The sequence below is a fragment of the Ixodes scapularis genome, unplaced genomic scaffold (genome assembly GCF_016920785.2).
Source record: "Ixodes scapularis isolate PalLabHiFi unplaced genomic scaffold, ASM1692078v2 PGA_scaffold9__187_contigs__length_104089568, whole genome shotgun sequence".
NCBI classification, from domain to species: Eukaryota; Metazoa; Arthropoda; class Arachnida; order Ixodida; family Ixodidae; genus Ixodes; species Ixodes scapularis.
Window position 1 is genome coordinate 75938536 of NW_024609884.1, and position 20782 is coordinate 75959317.

Genomic DNA, 20782 nt, shown 5'->3' on the forward strand with positions numbered 1-20782 from the left:
TTTGATACAGTTTTTTTGTGTAGAATGTTTTTATTTCAGGTTTGCGAAAAATTGACCATGGCGCGGGCGACTTGCGATTCAGGCACACATATTTTTATTTTATTGTTTTTTTTATTAGTTCAACCGCTCATATAACCAAACAATATGCCATGTCTGATCGGCAAATTACACTGACTTGGAGGTAATGAAAATGGCCATGCTGGTGTTGTCATTTTTATTATATTAATGACATCAAGGAAAAGGTGAAAACATTAAGAAAATTTTTATTTTACTCGAAAAGCATACAGTTTTGTACTTGTTCCTCCGCGGAAGAAGATCTTGCAAACTAATCTGCTGGATAATTCAGAGTATATTGAAATTTTGAAATTACTGTAATTATGTTCTTCAGGTGCACAACTAAATTCAGAACAATTGCCTGACAATAGTTAATCTGCCAAGCTACACTTGAAACCTGCCAGAATATAAAAAAGTATCCTGGTAGAGAATCTCCAATTCCATGGACAGTATAAAATTGCTTTAAATTAGTTTCCAAAACTCTGTATACAAAATAAAAAAAGAAACGTATAATAGAGTCCAATATTTAAACCAATAACACGCGGAAATTCTAAAATAAAAAAGTATGTCTTTTTTCCTAAAAATATTAGCTTCAGACAGACGCTTGATTGACCCAGCAAGCACACAGCTTCCGCAGCATTTCCAACGTATCGATAAACATGGATACGCAAATGAATCGAACCCCTATAGGATTTTTTTATAAGGCGGAGGCCACCGACAGCATATAGATGCGTCTATGATATACTGTTTGCCAGCGCTTCTTGACGGTCAGGCTGCCGGAGAAACGGGTAATTGTTTATTGAATTGTCAGGACAGTACCGAGGCGATCCCGCGTGTTCGAAAGAAGGCGAGGGCTCAGAAGTCGACGTACACGGGCATCGGGCAACAGTCCGGGTAAGGGCCCTCCCGCCTTTCCAGTCGGCACTTGGAGGTCGGGCAGTGGTAAGTGGTGCACCTGCGACAGGCACATCATTCAGAGTTGGGACAAGCGCAGTATCACAACCTTTCTGCGTCGTCATCCCACACATTGTTTTGGCCGTAAAGTGCTAAAACTATTACAAAGTGTCGTGTTTTTTTTTTGTAAGGTTAAATATTTCCAGGTACTTGTTTCTTGTGCTCGTTGGCATTTTAAGCAGAAATGAGACTGGAAACTCGTAACTGAAACATTACCCTCGGTTTCTACTGATTTAGAGTGGTGCCCGGGGCAGGGGAGGGCGGAGGGGCAGGAGAAGGAAAGCTGTCCAGCCCGAAAGTGACCCAAAATGATGCAAATTTTAAGATACTATGTTTTACGCCGTTTAACCACATTATAATTTTAAATGGAAAAATAAGCGCGACTATTTTTTGTGCACGATGTCCACAAATAAATAGATAAATAAATATATATATATATATATATATATATTACCAATAAATTTAAACTTATGTGTACACTGCTGCTAGGTTCGCGTTTTTTAAATTTCATATATTTTTACGAAAGAGTTACACATAAAAGACACGACGGACAGCACATCTTCCGACTTTCAACACACAATGAATTGCCGACGCTCGCAAACGGAAGGTTGCGATGCTGCGCGAACGGTTCTTGAAAGATGCTGCATAGGGTACTCCGGGCGGAGCGGCTTCGCAGTCGTTCGAAGGGGAAAGGATTCGCGACGACGAAGTAGCGTCTTGCATCTTCAATAAGCTAACGGTTCGTGTTTCCCCGCTAAATTTATCGGGGAAACATGAACAAAATTAGTTTCACTGCTAGATTTACCGCGAAAATTGACTTCACGTGACATAAGCACCAGTTCAATTTCCCGCTAAATTTAGCAGGGCGGTTACACCGATGCCGACAGCGACGCCGACACCGCTTAACGCGGAAACGGGCGCCTAAGAGATGCGTTCTAAAATCCATTATTTGACTAACTCGCTTTCCGATCTTATGCACTTTGGCATATTGTTACACGTCAAACATAAAACCAAATTTCATTTGTCTTTCAATATTCAAATTGTGCAATTGATTAATTGGTCCAAATATCTGGAATAACTTCACTTTAAGGATGGTAACAATAGTTAACCAATCATATGAGACTCATGCAATATAGATAAATCAACTAGTGTCTTCGTGAGTACATATAACTTTTTGCGTGCACGACTGAAACGGGCCCTAATATCGTTATCAGGGGATATATTTTTACCCATTAATGTCGTGAACGTGCTACATATGGCACTATTCGAACTTTTATACAGCGACATATGGCCGTATTTGCACGCGTATATGGCGATATATGGCAGTATTTGGCCACTTATATGACGATATGTAACCGTATTTTCTCCCATATATGGCGGTATGTGGCCATATTTGACTCCTTATATCATCATACAGTGCCATATATAATATATATCAGGGCCATATCTGACATTTTCATACGGGATTATATTAAACGCAACGATGTTTGTACTTTGAGCAAGTGCCGCTTAGAATGAATCCCTGATGTTTAGAGCCTATGGAACACGCATTAGTTTTTCTCCCCAAGCAATGGTATCGCAGAAATAATTAAGGAAAAACGAGCAGCCTTCACTCCCTCAACTAGCAGCCAGACATGCGGGCCCGTCATCTAAAGCCGATTATATGCCTGAGGTCCAAGGCCTCAGGCCTCATTTGGTCAAGCCAAGAATTGCACCGTCAAAGCGGTGCCTCGCCCACCGCCTTCCAAAGGCTTGTTTGTGTCCCGTCTGGACCCATCCACTAGCGTCACTGACGTCGAATCTATAGTATCAACTGTTATCGGGGACAAGCCTGTGATTTACACGCAACTTAAAACAAAATACCCCACGTATAACTCGTTCCATCTTGCCGTTGACGAGGAGTCGTTGCAAGTGTTAAATAACTCAGACGTCTGGCCAGATGGCTCTCTTTTTCGCCCTTTTTTGGGGAGGTTACCTAATTCCCGGCATTACGTGGTTCCAGCGGAAAGTTTAACCGAAGGTACTCATGGCTCGAAATCTTAACGTTTACTATCAAAATGTCCGCGGCCTTAGAACAAAATCGGATGAATTTATGTCCAATCTGCTAGGTACCGATTACGATATTGTCATATTGTCAGAAACATGGCTTCATGACGGCATTGCGAATATTGAATATTTTACACCTGCCTTTACTGTGTTTCGTAGAGATCGTGATTATACTTCCGGGATAAAATATGGAGGTGGTGTATTGATAGCTTGCAAACAATCACTGAATGCACATAGGCGAAATGATTTGGAAACCTATCAAGAATCCGTCTGGGTCGAGATACCGTCTGGTGACGGGTTCAACTTTCTAATTGGAGCATATTATTTCCCTCCCGCTTCAGATGCGGCTCTCTTTGTAAGCCACTTTAATTTTCTTGAAAATGAAATAGACGTTACTAAATATCGCGTGCAACTATACGGGGATTTTAATCTACCGAAAGTTGACTGGGTTAATGGTCGTATTAACAGTGAAAGCTCCTGCACACGTCAAAAAGCGTCTTGTTTGTTTAACTTCATAGATTTTAATGATTTTACACAACACAACATGTTCGTGAACTGTTCCGGTAACATTCTTGATCTGGTTTTATCTAACATTCCTACTTCGAAAGTGGCTCGTGTAGACGATCCGCTGGTCACCCCTGATGCTTATCATCCTCCCCTTACGGTTTCGTTTCCTATGTTTCTAAGGTCAAGGGTTTCGTCTGGTGCACTACAGTACGCGTACAGCGCTGGCGATTACTTTAGTTTATACAAATATTTTGAACAATATGATTGGACTGATGTCTTACAATGCTCTGACGTAGATTCGATGGTGGATAGTTTCACAGCGGTAGTCAATGATGCCATGAACTTGTTTGTTCCCCAGCGCACCAACCGCCCAGAGAAGTACCCTAAGTGGTTTTCCAAAGATTTGCGATATTACTTGAGATTAAAATTACGTTATCACAGATTATATAAAAAAACGAGGCTCGGCGTATGGTATGAAAAATTTAGCATCTGTCGTGAATTAACAAAAAAGCTTCTTGCTAACGACCAATATCACTACCGCAGGCAGATGGAGCGTAACCTGAACAAGCGACCAGAAGAATTCTGGCGCTATGTGAAAAAGCATACCACGAAGAACGTTAACGATATAACGCTGAGCAACGGGTCAGTTATTGAAACGTCCCCAAAATCTGTTTGTGAGTTGTTTTCGCATCATTTCAGTTCATGCTTTTCCAATGTCAACACCCTTTTACCCATGACATGTAATACTACTTTTGATGACTATTTACCTTTTACTAGATGTACTGTTCACGAAGTGCTTTTAGCTATTGGAAAGCTGAATTCTAAACTGTCCACAGGCTCAGATGGTATTCCCAACTTCGTTCTAAAAGGATGTGCCGAATGTTTTGCTCCTGTTCTTGAAAAAGTGTTTAACTTGTCTATACAGAGTGGTGTCTTTCCAGAAAAATGGAAATATTCAATAGTAGTCCCGATTTTCAACTCAGGTAATTCTTGTGATGTTAGTAACTATCGTCCTGTTTCCCTTCTCAATTCATTTTCAAAGGTTTTTGAGAAGCTGGTGTACAATCGTTTGTATAATTATTTTAAAAGAAAGTTTGTTCTTGTACAGCACGGTTTCGTCAAAGGCAGATCCGTCGAGACAAATCTGTGCACATTTTTAAATTTTGCCTTTCCAATAATTCAGTCTCGGGGCCAAGTAGACGCAATATATCTGGATATGTCCAAAGCCTTCGATAAGGTCAATCATGAGCTGTTATTGCTGAAACTTAGGGACTATGGCCTGAGTCCTGAGTACAATACCTGGTTTAGGAGTTATCTTCATAAAAGGCAGAACTGTGTAAGGGTATCTGGCTTCTTGTCTCGTCCATTCATTTCTATATCAGGAGTGCCTCAAGGCTCAAACCTTGGACCTTTGTTGTTTCTTATTTTTATAAATGATTTGGTGTCGTCCGTAAAACACTCTCAAATACTTATGTTCGCAGATGACGTGAAGTTGTTTCGGGAGGTTACCTCAGTCACTGACTGTACTTTGCTGCAGGACGATCTTCGTTCAGTGGTAGAATGGTGCAGTTCTAACAATCTTTTCTTAAATCCGTTCAAAACAAAAGTCATGTCGCTGTCAAGAAAGCGTCACAATTTATCCTATGTATATGTTCTGGAAAATGAAACGATCTGTCGGACCACGCAGATGCGAGACCTAGGTATTCTTGTGGACGACCATCTTTTTTTCCTTTCTCATGTAAACTCCATTATCAGCCAGTCATTGCGCACGCTAGGAATAATGTCTCGCTTAACTAGACCATTTATCACTCATCACTGTCTCTTGAAATTATATAGTACCCATGTACGTTCGAAACTAGAATTTGCATCTGTAGTCTGGAACTGCATATCTATAACAGCAAGTGAAAGTATAGAACATGTACAAAAGCGATTTGTGCGCATCATTTACGACCGATATTTTGGAAGAAAGTGTTTTTATGAATATAATTCGAGTTTAGCAAAATTAACACTGGGCACCTTAGGTAAAAGAAGGTCTATTCGGGATGTTCAGTTTTTACATAGGCTAATTCATAATGCAATAGACAGCCCTACTCTCCTCACCTGTGTTAACTTTCGCATACCACTTAGAACAAACTCTAGAAATCCTAGAGTCTTTTACCCAGACCTCATTCGAAACGCATCACCGGTTTCGCGTATCCAACATGTTTTAAACACGCAATTTACTGACGTCGATATTTTTAGTACAAACCTGTCTTTTGGATAACGATCATTTTGATGCATGTGTTTTTAATTGGCATATATACACGTTTGTGTGCTTGCATGTTTTTTTTTCTTTCACAACTCTTTATTTTGTCTACTCTGTATTTTGGGTGTATTTCAATTGTGTGTGCTTAACCCAGTAGGCTTTCGAGCTGTTGGTTAGCACAAGAGAAAAAATAAACATTGATTGATTGATTGATTGATTGAACATCTATCATAATCACATGCTGGGGTTGGTAAAGCCAGACATGTGCTGAGTTCCCAACATTGTTAGGGTTCGGCTATTGCCGTCATTAAAGCGGTTGGACACGAGCCACTCCCCGAATCCTTTTCGAGCTATACGGCAAGCAAGTGTTCTAAAATGCGTCTATGGCGCATCGGAACGTAAAAAGAGGCACGCCAATCAAATCGCAACATATATAGAGCGCGTAGATAACGCGCGATAAAGGCAGCCAAGCTCGCGCCGTCATTGGTTGTGGTCGGGGGTAAACAAACGCACAAGGTGCGCCAGGTGAAGGCGAACTTGCAGGCTGTATTAGCAAACCGTTACCGTGTTCCGCGAGCCGCACTATACCGGTGCCTTGAAGCAGTGCTTTTAAGCGCGCGCCCCGTGGTCACGTATATCGCCCGAGCGCGCGTTTAAAAGCATGCTTTAAAAGCTCCGCTAGTGCGGTACGCGGAATACGCTAACAGTTCGCTAAAAGTCCCTGCTGATTATCACGAGCCCCAGTTGAGTGTTCACGCAATGCTCGTGTCCGATCTATGAGCCGCATTCAAAAATCGTCACATGGGGGACTAGGCCAACACCTCCGAGCTAGGTCATCAAGTTTTTTTTTTTTTTTTTTTTTTTTTTTTTTTGAAAGTGAGATCGAGAGAAAACGCTTGTTTTTATCTTTGAAATTACACCACAAAAAAACAAAAAAAAAAGCATCTCCACGTAGTGAATGATGTTGATTGGGGCGAAGCTCTGGTGGTACTTGCCTGGGTAGACGCTGAGCCGCAGCATGCCGAGCCTTTCGTTCGTTTTCATCCATGTCACGCTGCGGTCAGATGCTCAAATGCATATATAACCACGTTCCAGACCACACATTCTCTTTCTGACATGGATGAAAACGAACGAAAGGCTCGGCATGCTGCGGCTCACCTTCTACGCAGACAAGCACCACCAGAGCTTCGCCCTAGGCACTACTTCGCCCCAATCAACATCATTCCAGAGCCGTTTATTGAGAGAGTTTGGCCATACATTGGTTTGAATAGGCGAGCATCTCGGGGCCAACCACAGGCCGCGAAACAGCCCCTAGTGGTGGTCGTGTGCTCTAAATATGTGACACGACTAATTTGAGCCGTTTTAGCGTCGCTAGAGTGAAAAGGTTTAGCTCTCGGTGACTGAAAACTTTGTGCATGTGAGGTTTTAGTCACGCCAATATTCAAGTGTAGAAGAAACGAACGTGCGCTCCAAACCAGGGCCGACTTGCTAGAAACAGCGTCTCAGCTGAGACGGGGAAAGAAAGCACTGCCAAGGCCAGCGCACGAGCCGAGCGGGACTCCACGTCTCAAGACGCTAGCGCGCCCCACCCTTTGCACTGTTTTCTTTCAGCCAGTCTCAGGACGCTGTTCTAGCAAGCCGGCCCAGAGCGAACAAACATCAGCAGTGCAGACAAAGGCATGGGCACCAGCGCGTGGCTTTGGAAAGTAACTCCTATGCACGGGTTCTAGTACAAACAAAAGCGCTTTGCTGGGCTAGGCTCACGCGCCTGTGCCTTTGTCTTCACTGCCGGCATTTGTGAGATGGAGTAGAGAGGCGGAGATTGAACGCTCCTATTTCACGCTTTAAATGTTTGCAATATTGTGACGTCGCGGTCTCCTGATTGGTCGACGTTGTGTCACAAATTTTGTTTACGGTCGAAGCGTGTGGGAAATATTCGGCGCTGGCGGCGGCCTTTGCTCCGCCTATTAGCCAAACCCTCCCAATACACGGCTCTGCATCATTCACCACGTGGAGATGCGGTTTTTTTTTCCCTACACGAGCACGTGAGCGAGCTTACGAGCAGGAGCATGTGCACCCGACGGCGGTCGGACATACGGACATGGCTAGCCCCTAAGGAGCTTCACCCCTAAAAAATAAGTTACTTGGTCAGTGACGTTGTAGGCCAATATTCTTGAATCTAACTAATGTCAGTAAGTTCATCTAAAAAAAATTGAATATTGTTGCAGCGCTTAGGGCGTCGTGAGTCCCGAGCAGAATATTATCTTATTATAATATTTTATATCTTATATTATAAGCTATCATATAACAAAATTGTGGCATTATCTCATAACAATGCCGAAGAAGGAATCACGAAGCAAGAAGCGTTAAGATAATGAGCCATTCCCTGCATGCCTTAATCAAAGATGTAGCTGACAAATTGCCGCAGAAGTAAGATGTTCCGGAAGTCTGATTACGTCTTCTAAGGCTCCAAAATGGCGGCCCGAGCGGTCTGCGGAAAATGCTCTGCCAAGATTCAAGGCAGGCAGCAGTTTATTTCTTGTTCCGGTCCTTGCCACGCCATGCTATCACTGTAAGTGCGTAAACGTGGGACCTGCCGAGTATGAAATCTTGGTGCAAAAGGGCTCAAGCGCATTAAACTAGCAGTGATTGCACTTGCCGGAGTGCGGAAGACGGTCTGCTCCATCTCACCGCGGCGGTGACTCATCTGTTTCCAGTGAGGCCAACGGGAAGCAAAGTGAAAGCGACGAGTCTTCGAAAGAAGGTAATCTGCAAACAACTGGCGACTTGATTCGGCCACGGCTGAGGAAAGTCGACGTTCTTACGTGCGAAGTCTGCTATCTGAAGATAGAATGTCAGGCCTTGCGCCAGCAGGTGGGTGTGTCTGCTGGGCGCTCAATTACCTCGGATGGTGTGACCTGTGCTTCAGAGACCTTGCCTGCGTATGCTGCAGTGGTGAAGGAAAATGAACCTTCCGGCGCCTCAGCGAAGATGGCTGCCAATGAACGGCAACAACGACGGGACGTCGGCAGGACAATTTGGGTATCACGAGCGGATTCAGCAACAGCGAAAAATGCCAAGGCTACTAGCCTACAACTGAAGATGACGATGGATTCACCAAAGTGGTGAGACGGAAACCTACGATGAAAACGGGAGTCGCTAAAAATTCCGCCATGACTGCCGTTTCTGCTCACCCAAGAACGAAATCTTTGTTTGTGTCACGCTTGGCGCCAAACGAAAGCGAAACGAACGTGGTTACGATTGTGGCATCTGTATTAGGCAATAAGGAGGTGATTTGTACAAATTTGAAGCCAGAACACCCATCGTGCTCTTCGTTTTCTTTGTCTGTGGCAGATGATATGTTTGAACGTGTCAACTCACCCGAACTCTGGCCCGACGGCAGCATCTTCAGGCAATTCTTTGGTCGATTATTGCCATCGATGCGTTTTGAGTTTTCAGAAAACGAGAGGAGCAAAGCAGATGAATGAATATGAATGTGAAAGTTTATTATCAAAATGTGCGCGGGCTGAGGACGATGGCAAGTGGATTCGAGCATGGCCTTCTGACCTCAAATTATGACATCGCGTGTTTAACAGAAACATGTTTGCAGAGTGCCATATTTAATTCCGAGTATTTTTCTTCAAATTATGTGATGTTTCGGATGGAATCGTGATTATGCCAACCGTAACTGCAGGTTAGGTGATGGTGTGAATATTTCAGTGAATAAGAGAATTGTTGCAATTCGGAGGTATGACCTTGAGACGTATAGAGAATGTGTGTGGATTGAGATACGTTCTGCTGGAGGTACAAGCTGCCTGATAGGAAACTACTACCTTCCAGCGATCTCGGACAAGGCTGTTTTTAATGACTACATTGATATGTTGGAGTCTGTAATTACTGCGTCCGACTCCCGTGTGCACATATATTGCGGTTTCAACCTCCCAGGTGTGGAGCGGCAATCTGGAACAGTGGATTGCAGTGACACGCCAACAAGATTAAGAGCCTTTCGTTTGCTTGATTTTGCACAGCTTAATGATTTCGCACAATGTAATAACATTCTCAATAGTGCTAGTAACGTCTTGGATTTAGTCCCTTTAAATGACCAGTGCCCCAAAGTCAATGCTGCTTGTGCTGCGTTGTTAAGGGTTGACAAGTATCACCCCCCTATCGAGCTCCTTGTTTCATTAAGTTTTCCCAGTGCTCAAACGAATAGCTGTCCTTCTTTTCGGTATAATAGAGGAGATTCTTATGGATTGCAGGGATATTACGATGATTTAGATTGGTCCCCGGTAACAAAATTAAGCGATGTTGACACTGCGACAGAGCGTTTCACGAAAACTGTTTTGGATGGAATCCGTATGTTCGTTCCCGTGGGTACAGTAAATTCTTTAAAGTTTCCTTTTTGGTTTTCACCGGAACTGAGACGGAATTGTAACATAAAGCTGAATTACCACAGGCGGTACAAGCTGACTGTATTAAAGTATCGGTATCTCAAATACAGTGTGTGTAGATCTTTAGTGAAGAAGTTATCAGCAAGATGATATGAGGCTCAAAGGAGAGTTGATGGAAACCGAAGGACGTATCTGAGATATTTTGGGCAATTTACGAAAAAATACACAAAAGAACCTCGACAGAAAATTAGTTTGAACGAAGAAGCTTGCAATTATCACTCCCCGTCAGATGCCTCCCAGATGTCTTGTCAGCTTTTTCGTTATCGTTTTCATCTCAAACACTCGATGTTGACACCTTCCACTCTCCTTGGAGTCGCGGGAATGGAATGCTAGCGGATGAGGTAGAGATTTCCGAAATAATAAATGCAGTGAGGAAACTCTAGGCAAAGGTATCTACGGGAATTGACGGCATTCCCAGTTTTATTCTGAAAGGTTGTTGTAGCATATTTGCACCCGTTTTAAGACATTTTATCGCGAGAGCGTTCAATGGAAGCTCCGGAGCTTCTTGGAAAAAATGATTTAGAAGTGAATTCTAGCAGCTCGTGTCGCAGAAAAGCCGGAGCAGGCGTCAGAGACCAATCAGAAATCCTGATTGGTCGATTTCAGATTACCTCGCGCGGGAATTTCAAACAACCCACAACGCTCGCATGAAACGTGGCGTCACAGGTGAAATGAGAGTGATTAAAACGTGAAATGTAATGTGAACTAAAGGTCGCCGCATGTCTAAAATAATTTCACTTTACAAGTAATACGTCTGCTTTAAAGAAATATTTCAAGAATTTTAGGCAGGATTCGAACCTACGTCCCTTCGGTTGCGAGGCAGACGCGCTACGGAACAGGCCTCGCCGTCATTTTTTTTGCTTTATTCAACAGGCCACGCCGACATGATGCACGGCTTACGCGTTCCACTCGTAAAGGCGAAAATTAAGCTTCCTCCTGTAATTCTGTTTGATTTGTCCTTAAGGTCAGAGTCATTTCCTACCGCGTGGAAAGGCGCTGTTATTGTACCTGTTTCTAAATCGAAAGACCTAAACAAGAGAGTGAAAAAAAATATTGGCCGGTTTCATTGATGTATGATGCATCGAAAGCTCTTGAGGTGGTTGTTTGAACACTATGGTATAGCTTTTTTGAACACACAATTAACCTTGCTCAGCATGGTTTCATGCAGTGTTGTACGGAACGCGTTCCTTTTAGGAGGAACGAAGGAACGCTGCCGTTACATTTTGCATGGGTGGAACTGGAACGGGAACTCGCCGAGTTACTTCTTTGCTGGAACGGAAAAAGTAACGGCGTTCCTTTTTTTTTTCGTCCAGTGGGGTAATTTTCAGTTTATTTCTAAGAGGGAAATTCTAAAAGTATAAAAACTATATATTAAATAAGATACTGTTTTTTAACTCGTTAACCATTTGGCTGCTTATCTTTGGGATCATTTTGTGTGGCCCTCACTTGGTAAGAGTCGGGTGCAGGAGAGGTAGTGGGCATTGCTTCTTTTTTGTGTGCCCAAGACTGCGGTGCAAAAAGCAAAACTTTTAGTCACAGGAAAAGACACAGAAAAAGGGACGTTTCAAACTCAGCTACTTTCTTTGCTTTCACGAATCCTCATACACCCAGAAATCTAAGGCCGACTACAGCCATTTCTGAACTTGTATAAAGAGACCTACAGTTACAACAAAATCACAGGTTACCAGACATCGAACGCACCCTTGTATCCCAAACATTGATCACTTAAAATATAGACAAAAGTTAACCTTTATTTCTTCTCCCCTTGTCCCCCACCTTCAAACTGAACAACGAATCCAACCCTCGCAAAGAAGTACTTGTGGTTTTCGAGACTGACCTTCCAAAAGCCCTGCCCTTTTCTTCACTTGTTCGCTTGCGGACAGCAACATCGAGAAGCAACTGTTGTTCGAACAAGGGACTTTGTTAGATTGAAACGTGCTATAGGTTGTTGTAAAACGTTCGGGCAGTGTGGGGTAACAGTACAGCTGCGACGGGAAAACAGTAGCACAAGTGACCGACGACCGGAGCGGCAAAATCGCGTGATGCGGCGCGATTGTTCCCGAGCGCGCCGATAGCGAGAGTGACAGTCACGTTCCATGTCTCAGCGCGGGGGCGGACGGCAGAAAGCAGTCCATTCTAAAGCTCGCAGTTTAAAGCTATCTCACAACTGAATTTTCTGCCAGCCGCTCCCGCGTTGAGACATGGAACGTGACTGGCATTCTCGCAATCGGCGCGCTCGGGAACAATAGCGCCGCTTGTCGCGATTTTACTGCTCCGATCATCGGTCACTAGTGCTACTCTTTTTTCGTTGCAGTTGCACATTTGCCTCGTCTGAATCGCCCATCACAAACATGAATATGGTTAAAACTGAGATTTCTAAACTTGAATATATCAACAAATAAAACCCTGCTCCCGCTTGTTTTCTTCTCCTGGTGCCCTTCCATCACGACATGCGAATTCGTATGTTCCCATTTGATGAGATAGCTAAAAGCAAAACAAAAAAATCTTTGCTTGATCTAACTAAATATGGTAATCAGTAAAATACACTAATATGCAGGGTTGGGCAGTATCGCGATAGAGATGTATCGCGATAGTATTTCAGAAATACATTTCGCGATACATTTTTTTCACCAGTATCTGTATTCCTGTATCGAAATACATTTGGAATGGTCCTTTGTATCGCGATACAATTAGAATGGAATGTATTTCGTTATATTTTTTAGAAATACTTCCCTAACCCCCCCCCCCCCCCCCCCCCCTCTCAGGAAAAAAAAAAGCAAGTCCGAACGCATTGATCAGCATAGTAACAATGCTGGGGCATTGTTACTATGCTGATCAAGGTTCCTTCTGATCTCCAAACTATTTTTCTTTGCGTCCTCTCCTCTCTTCTGAGAACTGTTGCGTAGTCGGGGACTCGAACCAGGCGGCGTGCCAGGAGTGGAGTCAGAGCATCTTCTGCCGCAGGTCCTTAGGTAGGGATTTCTGGAGTCATTGTTTGCTGGCATTCGATGCCCACTGCTAACCGTCTCTCTTGCCTTAGCTTACACAGTACACCCAGCCGGCAAAGCTGAGTCACAGTCCGTTGCAGCACGAGCCTGGCGGTGGTTGACTTGAAGTAGTAGGATGACTCACGCAGTTAAGTTCATCCAAAACATCCAAAACCCAGGAAGGAGGCCAGACGTGGCCTCGCTGAGCCGACCCAGACTTTGTACACCTGCAAATCGTCTCGAGCCCGTTGTTTCTCGGAGAGCTCGCACCTGTGCCGGCAATATCAGGTCGCAATCCACGAAGTCTCTGTTTGGATGATGCTAGACGAAACCTGAGGACTGCATGTCTATGCGTCGGTGGCTTAGGGTCGGCAGGAAGGACATTCACAAAAGGGATGCCACCGTAGCGTTTTTTCAACCGTAAAAGAAGATAAGACATGCGTTCCAGGATGCTTCAGGTGGTCCACTATTCTCGAAAATTCCAAATGACACCCCGTGGACGATCTTTAACGAGGTAACCTACAAAGAGTGTACGTATTGTCCTTTCATACAGCAGCGTGGTAAAGTTTCTCGTTCAAGGCCACACCTACAGATGAAGAATACCAGTTCATTCCACCGTCATGTCATGTGATCAATTTTGACAGGGGTTTCCTTATTGGACGGGGCTGTGGTGGCGTTTTGATGGGGTTTAGGGTGAAATATAATTTATTTAGTGGTCGAAGTCTTCTTGCATCCCACGTCAGACAGACAGGATGTCAGGGAATTGACCTCGGTCAGTCCTTGATGGAACGTATTTTTTTTTTTTTTTTTTTCTTGTGCCCATTGAAGACTCCTCGTCGTCCGAAACCACTACCTTCAAGGCTAAGTGCCAAGCCTTCGGGAGAGCTATTTCGGGATTGAAAAAAAACTTCCACTTTAAACTTCAAGCTTAATCTCAGTTGGTGTCTCAAACAAATTTGAAAAATGTATTGCAGTATCAGTATTTCTGTATTTGTATTTCTGCCCTCCCTAAAATGTATTCCTTTATTTGTATTTCCCAATACTTCTTGCCTCTATTTAAAATGTATTTGCGATACGTATCGCGATACATTTTTACAGATATATATTAGTATCAGTATTTTAGCTACTATTTTAATGTATCCCAGTATTTGTATTTCCCAATACATTTTTGAGTATTTCTGCCCAAACCTGCTTATATGTAACGATACGTTCCATTTTTTAACTGTAACGGAAACGAGTTCTTTTTACAGAAATGGAACTTATAACGGCAACGCGTTCCAAAAATCAGAAGGAACGAGAAACGAGCTTTCGTTCCTTTTTTTAGGAACGTGTACAACACTGGTTTCAGGAATGCCAGACCAATAGAAACAACGCTTTCTTAGTTCATGCAGTTTTGTGCTCCAGCGATTGAAAACAAAGGACAAGTTGATGTCATTTCTTTCGATATGACGAAAGCTCTGAATATGGTCAATAATGAATTTCTTTTACTTGAGATGTCTACATATGGAGTAGCCGAGAGGTAAACAAGTAGGTTCAGAAGTTATTTGTCGGGGCGCGAGAACTTTGTACGCATTCAAGTAGTCATGTCTGGGCCATACTTCTGGGGTGCCTCGAGGATCAAATCTTGTTCCCCTTTTATACATCTTTTTTTTTTTGCAATTATATTTTTGGCTGTATGAACTTTTCTTAGATGCTGCAGTATGCAGACAAAGTAAAAATATTCCACTAAATTAAAACCCCTTGAGATTGCTTGAAATTGCAGAGATATTAATTTGGTTAGTATGAGATGTTCGAATAATTGTCTTAAATAAAGAAAAGACCAACGTCATTACATGTAGCCAAAAAATATAGTATATACGCATTCTTACATACTGAGCATGTGTGAAGTCTGAAATTCGAGATCTCGGTGTGTTTTGGGATTCCGCCCTTCGAATGGAAGAACAGGTGAATGCTGTAATTGTTTCATCATTGAGGATGCTTGGCATGGTGGCCAGAATCACAAGGAACCTTTTAAACACGAAAACTGTAATAGCACTGTATAACGTTTTCGTTCGCTCGCATTTAGAATTTGCATCAACTGCGTGGAGTTTATTGTCTTTTTCTAGATTAGAGAGAACTGAAGGAGTGCAGAGACGTGTTCTTTGTTTGGTTTACGACCGATACCTCGTTAACAAATATTATGATGACTATAACTAGTTACTTCGTAAATTGCAAATGATCACACTTGCGAATATATATTAGGGATTTGTTATTTTTCCGCAAACTATTGAACGGCAGAGTAGCTTGCCCAGGCTTGCTAACAGACATAAGCGTATACGATCTCGCGTCTTGAGATATAATTAATTTTCTTTTTTTTCTTTTTATGTTCCTAGGCATTCAAACCTCTCGCATCTCACGAGAATGCTGCACTTGTACAATAATCTTACGTCCCCTGCAAAAGATGTCTTTATGAGTTTTAACGATTTTGAAAACATAGTGGTAGCGGAAATGACATAGGACATCTGCAATTCAATGTTGCCGTTGTACTTTCATTATTGCAGTGTTCGGATCGCTTGTTTCGTTTTGAATGTATTATGGTATACCACCGGTAGTGTGTTTAGCTGTTGGTGGACATCTTCAACTCAAGAATAAATAAATTTAAAATAAATAAATAAATAGTCTTTAAGTAGACATATGGAATTTCTACATAGTTCCCTGCATATCCGCGTATAACCCGCCGATCATCCGCGGATATGCGCAGTAAACTGGCGATGGGGATAGAAATGATTGAGATTTGGCAGATTGCGTGTCGGGGCGGATGCCAGGGACTGCGGATGCGGATCGTAAGCGGATATCCGTGGGTACGGTTCTACATTTTTATCAAGGCGGCTAATAAGCATGTACGATCGCAGAAGGCAGAGCGAATAGTACAAAGGGCATCATTGAATGTTCTGCGGGAGTAAATTACTCTCTTAGAAGGAAGGTGCCAATCGGGGGGAAAATTGTTCCTAACTCTAAGAAAGGCTTGATTGTTACAAAAGATAGCTTTAGAGCATTCTATGTCGCCAAAACTGCTGCCCCCCCCCCCCCCCCCCCCCAAAAAAAAAAAAAACAATCATTAATTATTTCGGGAAAGCATGTTCTTGTTTGGCAGGGAAAGAGCGGAATACGTTTTTCGGGCAAAGAAACCCCAAACCGTGCAAGCCACAAGAAAGTAGAAGCCTCATCGACAAGTGTTTGCGTGCGTTTTTTCTCTCAATAATTGTTAAGTTGCTACTAAGTATGTGGTTCGGAGCACACAGTCGCAGGTTCGTGTTTAAAACTGAAACCAATAAGAGGTGCCGCCATTATTGATTACTGTCATATTTTCCCAGTTGTGCACTCGTGTCTTACCAACGCATAAACGAATACTTCGGTGCGGTGGGTGACCGCATTTTCTTTCTCACTTATTGTTGGACCGAAAGGACACAACATTATTAGTCTGACCATTATTAATTTGAATGGTGCAAAAATACGCGTCTGCTCAAAGTGGGTGTCACAAAGCAAAAAAATAAATAAAGTTAAAAACAAATGTATTTTTTGAGCGCATTATTTGGGCAGAATCCAATGCTGTTTGTGTGTCCGGTTCGGGAGGAGCGCTGCGACACGCGATTTGCACAGTCACGTGATTCGATCACAGCGCTCGATTGGCTAGGACGGCTCGTCCTCTGCGGGAGAGAGTAACACAACGAGGGCATGGCCAACCCCGATCATCTCGTCTACGCTAGTCAGCCTCTCGGACAGTAACGAAAAACTTCATAATTGGCTGCGTCCTAGCCGTTATGTTTGAGCTGTTAAGGATAACGAGTACGCATCCGTTTCTAGCAAAACAAACGCCTGGAAACGAAAGAGGAAACTCAAGTATACACGTGATAAAAAAAAAAAAAAGTGAAACATATTTGCTGTTTGAGCCCGAACAGTCATATGGTGTAGAAGAAACTGCAGAAAGGTGTGCCGCTCACCAAATCCATTGAGTAAGGCGATAAAGAAAGCGGAAGAAAACAAGAAAAAACGCAGTAGAATAATGTTATAAGATGTTTCGGCTGACAGGTTGCTTCGAGTCGAATAACGAGAAGAAAATGCGCGTGAATAATTCATGGAAACGTGTACGGCCTTTCAAACAAGCCGCTGTACCACTGTGCATTCAACGAGCTAAAAAAGCGAAAATAGCACGACAAAAAAAAAAAAAAAAAAAAAAAAGAAAAAAAAAAAAAAAAACAGGGACGTTACTACTTTTTAGAAACCGCGCATACTAGCGAGAGAGAAAGAGAGCCTTGCGTACAAATAAAAAAACACTCATGAAAGGTTGGAAAAGATAGTCTTAGTGTTGTTGTTTTTTTTTTTTTTTTAGTTTGGTTTTTTGGAGCATTAATGACATCCGCCGCGACCGGATTCTCGATTATAAGGACGGAAGCTCGGCCTTTCGACGCCGCGTTGCTTATCGGTTTCAGAGATGAAAAAAAGAAGGTACCTCAAAGCAAATTCTAATTATATAAATCCTCACGTCGCCGATAAAATAGCATACAATAATCGAAAGAGACGGCGCGCTCCTGAAACATGCTTTATCTTTATGTTGTTGTTTTTTTCTTCATCCCCACCGTCCTGATTCACTTTCTTCTTTCACTTTCATCGTGCCCGCCTGTTGTTCCGAAAGCTCGCAAATTGTTCGCATTTCTGAAGGTCTGCGACGCTCTGAAAAGGACAGCCGAGTTTCTGTTTCATCAAAAAAAAAAAAAAAAAAGGACAAGAGTAAGGCTGCCCCTAATTAAAACGACCCGGCCCATTTATGGGGAATGCCTGATGGCGGCATTCCCTCTAAATATAATCTCTGGGAAAGAAACGCGAGCCGTATCTGCGATACTCACTCTTGAATGAAGACCGTCTTGTGCTGGCCGACGCACGTTAGCCGTCGACAGGGCAATTCCTGGCGTATACTTGTCCCCGTGGCTATTGTCAGGTTTTCGAAGACGCAGGAATCTGGAGAAGTTAACCGACATCATGGCTGAAGGATTTCAATAGAAAAAAAAAATGTTTACTTTCGAGTTTTCTGCGGCGTCCCAGTGGCAATTGGGCACCGTTGAAACGACTCAAACGCCAGAAAAAAAACATTCAGTTACTTCTTTTTGTGTTCCAATGACTACAGTAGGTTAATCAATTTTGATTACTGCGTTGACAAACATTCGAGTAATGCGAGAAATTAGGAATTTATTGGCGCCCTACAGAGTGGCGGGAACCCTAGAATAGTATTGCGTAATATATTGGATCTGTATTTATGTATTATTGTACCGTTTCTCGTTGCCAGAACAACACCCTTGGTCTATCCAGGGCTCTTTGATGATAACGGCGGTGTTGTCCTAGGCGTTTCAGAAATTAGATTTACTCAAAAGTTTATTCACAATTCTGGCAAGCAAAAAAAAAAAAAAAAAGAGTAATAATATTTTGTGGAACCGTAGAGGCTTTGGGCCGTCCGAAACACAAGAACCCTGAGAAAGTTATCTTTTGGGGCCACGGTTCAACAAAGCTTCCCACTTGGAACTTGAGAACGTGACTCCGCTGGTTCTAAACTTAACTCCAACGACGGAACAATTCGAACCGGCAATCCACGCGGGTGCTTAAGGCTTGGCCCCCGTCCAACTTAGTCCGCGTAGAGAAAAACCCATCTCACCGTTGACGAGCTGCATGTCGAAGTCAGCGCGGTATCCGTTCCCAATGGTCATGCAGTGGGCCATGGCGGACAGGGCGACTAGTGTCAAGACCAGACACGGCTTCGGCATCCTGGCTTCGGCGGCACGCTAACAAGCTGCGAGAGGAATCGCGTCTCCTCGCGCGTGGGCGAGTCGTTCTTATAGGAATGCGGCGCTTCAGAGTGCACACTTCCGCTCCTCCAGACCCAAGGCCGTCTGTGTCACCAGTGCTCCTGAGGATATCACGTGGCGTCTCTATCGTTCCAGTTCAAAGAGCAGGCATGAAGCGAGAGCCCTGTAAGGTTCACGACGACGCGGTCGAGCCCCACAACCCCAGAAGCTGTCGAAATGCCTTTGTGTCTGGCGTGATCGCAGACGCTGCTATTTTGTATGTGGCACAGCGTAGGTGCGTGTCTATCGGGTTGCAAGCGACCTAGTTGTAGCTCATGTTTGCGTCTGTTGGGCCTTCATTTAACATGCATCTGGTGCGATGCTGGGTAGAGAGGTTTTGTGTTTCGATCTCGACCGGTGGGAAGCACACTGTCCCATGACGACCCCGGTGTGTGCTAACGCTTCGGTTGACACGAACGTTTGTTTGGGATTCCTTACGCACCGACGAGCTCTCTGTCAGGAAGTCCCTGCTCGGGAAATGCGATAGTCCCGAAATTGTCATTGAATTATTAATAACAATGGCATTTATCTGCACGAATTATTCGCTGTCAGCCTTTAGTATCATTTCCTCCTATGTTTTGGATACCTAAGCGAATTATCCAAAATCACTTCTGAACCAGTTTCCTATCGGCAAATTTATGCGTAGCGTCTTTGAACATTATGCTTTTACTTCAAGGTGCGCTATTTTTCTATTCCTTTTTTTTTGTCAACAATAAATGGTTCTGCCTCTCGTGACAGCCTCAAACTGGCCATGAATATCAGTGACAAGTTTACCCTCAAGCGCAACAATGTGGGAGCGAACACACTCGTTTATTCGTCATTGCGGCGACATTTTACAGCCCCGTGTTGGCCAAACCTAGAGGGTGCAAAAGTAGTTCGAAATAACGTTTTGAAAGCCTTGCCACTAGAACTCAGTGGTCGAAAGCGGTAATCATGGCAGAGTTGGAATAATATATATCGCGCCTTTTCCTACCAGCATCGCCCGCGCTCTGGTTGCGCTACAAACAGCGATGTTTGTCCGTCACTGACGGACCTGTAACGCGCGCACATTCGGCTGTTCCTTTCACCATGTCGTAAAGAGCTCGAAAAGAACAAATTGCTCGGACCCACCACCACCGCAACTGCGGACACAAGACGCCCTGTCGCTGCGGTCATTGACCTTGGCACTTGAACGAACTCGAGCCACTTCCAACCCCCTGCGTTGTTCCACTTCGTACACTATAAGAGCTCGGGTGTGACTACTTTGTCGCGAAGCTCCCTCCCTCCCAAGGTGGCAGCGATTGACTCTCCCCGGGTGCATTAGGGGAAAGTAGACGCTGTAGATCTCTCAGAGCGTGCACTCTAAATAAAGCCCGTGTGTCTACTTTCCCGCACAACACTCGGAGAGCCAATCAGCGCAGCTTACGGAGGCAGCTCAGCGAATGACGACGCCGAAACATGTCTTTAGACCAAAACACGCAGTCTGAGTTGTGACATTAAGCAATGCAAAACGTCACGCTTGCATTGCTTAATGTCACAACTCAGACTGTATTTTTTATTTTTTTGCCACTCTTGAGAATTCCCTTGGCTACCCCAAAACAACTGTCTCGAGAATGCCGTTATCTGCACGCACAGCAGGAGCTCAAGGGTACGCATTGCGTGGCTTATTCGTGCATTTCTTAGCCT

The 20782-nt window shown here is 43.7% G+C and overlaps 1 protein-coding gene across 1 annotated transcript; it reads right to left on the bottom strand.

The window, feature by feature from the left end:
• Positions 1 to 245: 245 nt before the first annotated feature.
• On the bottom strand, positions 246 to 19167 carry LOC8050953. The gene is made up of 3 exons (XM_002433508.3): positions 18928 to 19167; positions 18128 to 18239; positions 246 to 1009 (listed from the first exon to the last, which is right to left on the bottom strand). Exons 1-3 carry the CDS (start codon positions 19034 to 19036, stop codon positions 910 to 912), a joined length of 321 nt encoding a protein of 106 aa, XP_002433553.1. The 5' UTR covers positions 19037 to 19167; the 3' UTR covers positions 246 to 909.
• Between the last annotated feature and the right edge of the window lie 1615 nt (positions 19168 to 20782).

Coding starts and splice junctions, on each gene's coding strand:
- LOC8050953 (XM_002433508.3), bottom strand. CDS start 19,036: ATGCCGAAGCCGTGTCTGGTCTTGACACTAGTCGCCCTGTCCGCCATG. Junction 18,240..18,927: donor CGACATGCAGCTCGTCAACG/GTGAGATGGGTT, acceptor TAACTTCTCCAG/ATTCCTGCGTCTTCGAAAAC. Junction 1,010..18,127: donor AAGACGGTCTTCATTCAAGA/GTGAGTATCGCA, acceptor TGCCTGTCGCAG/GTGCACCACTTACCACTGCC.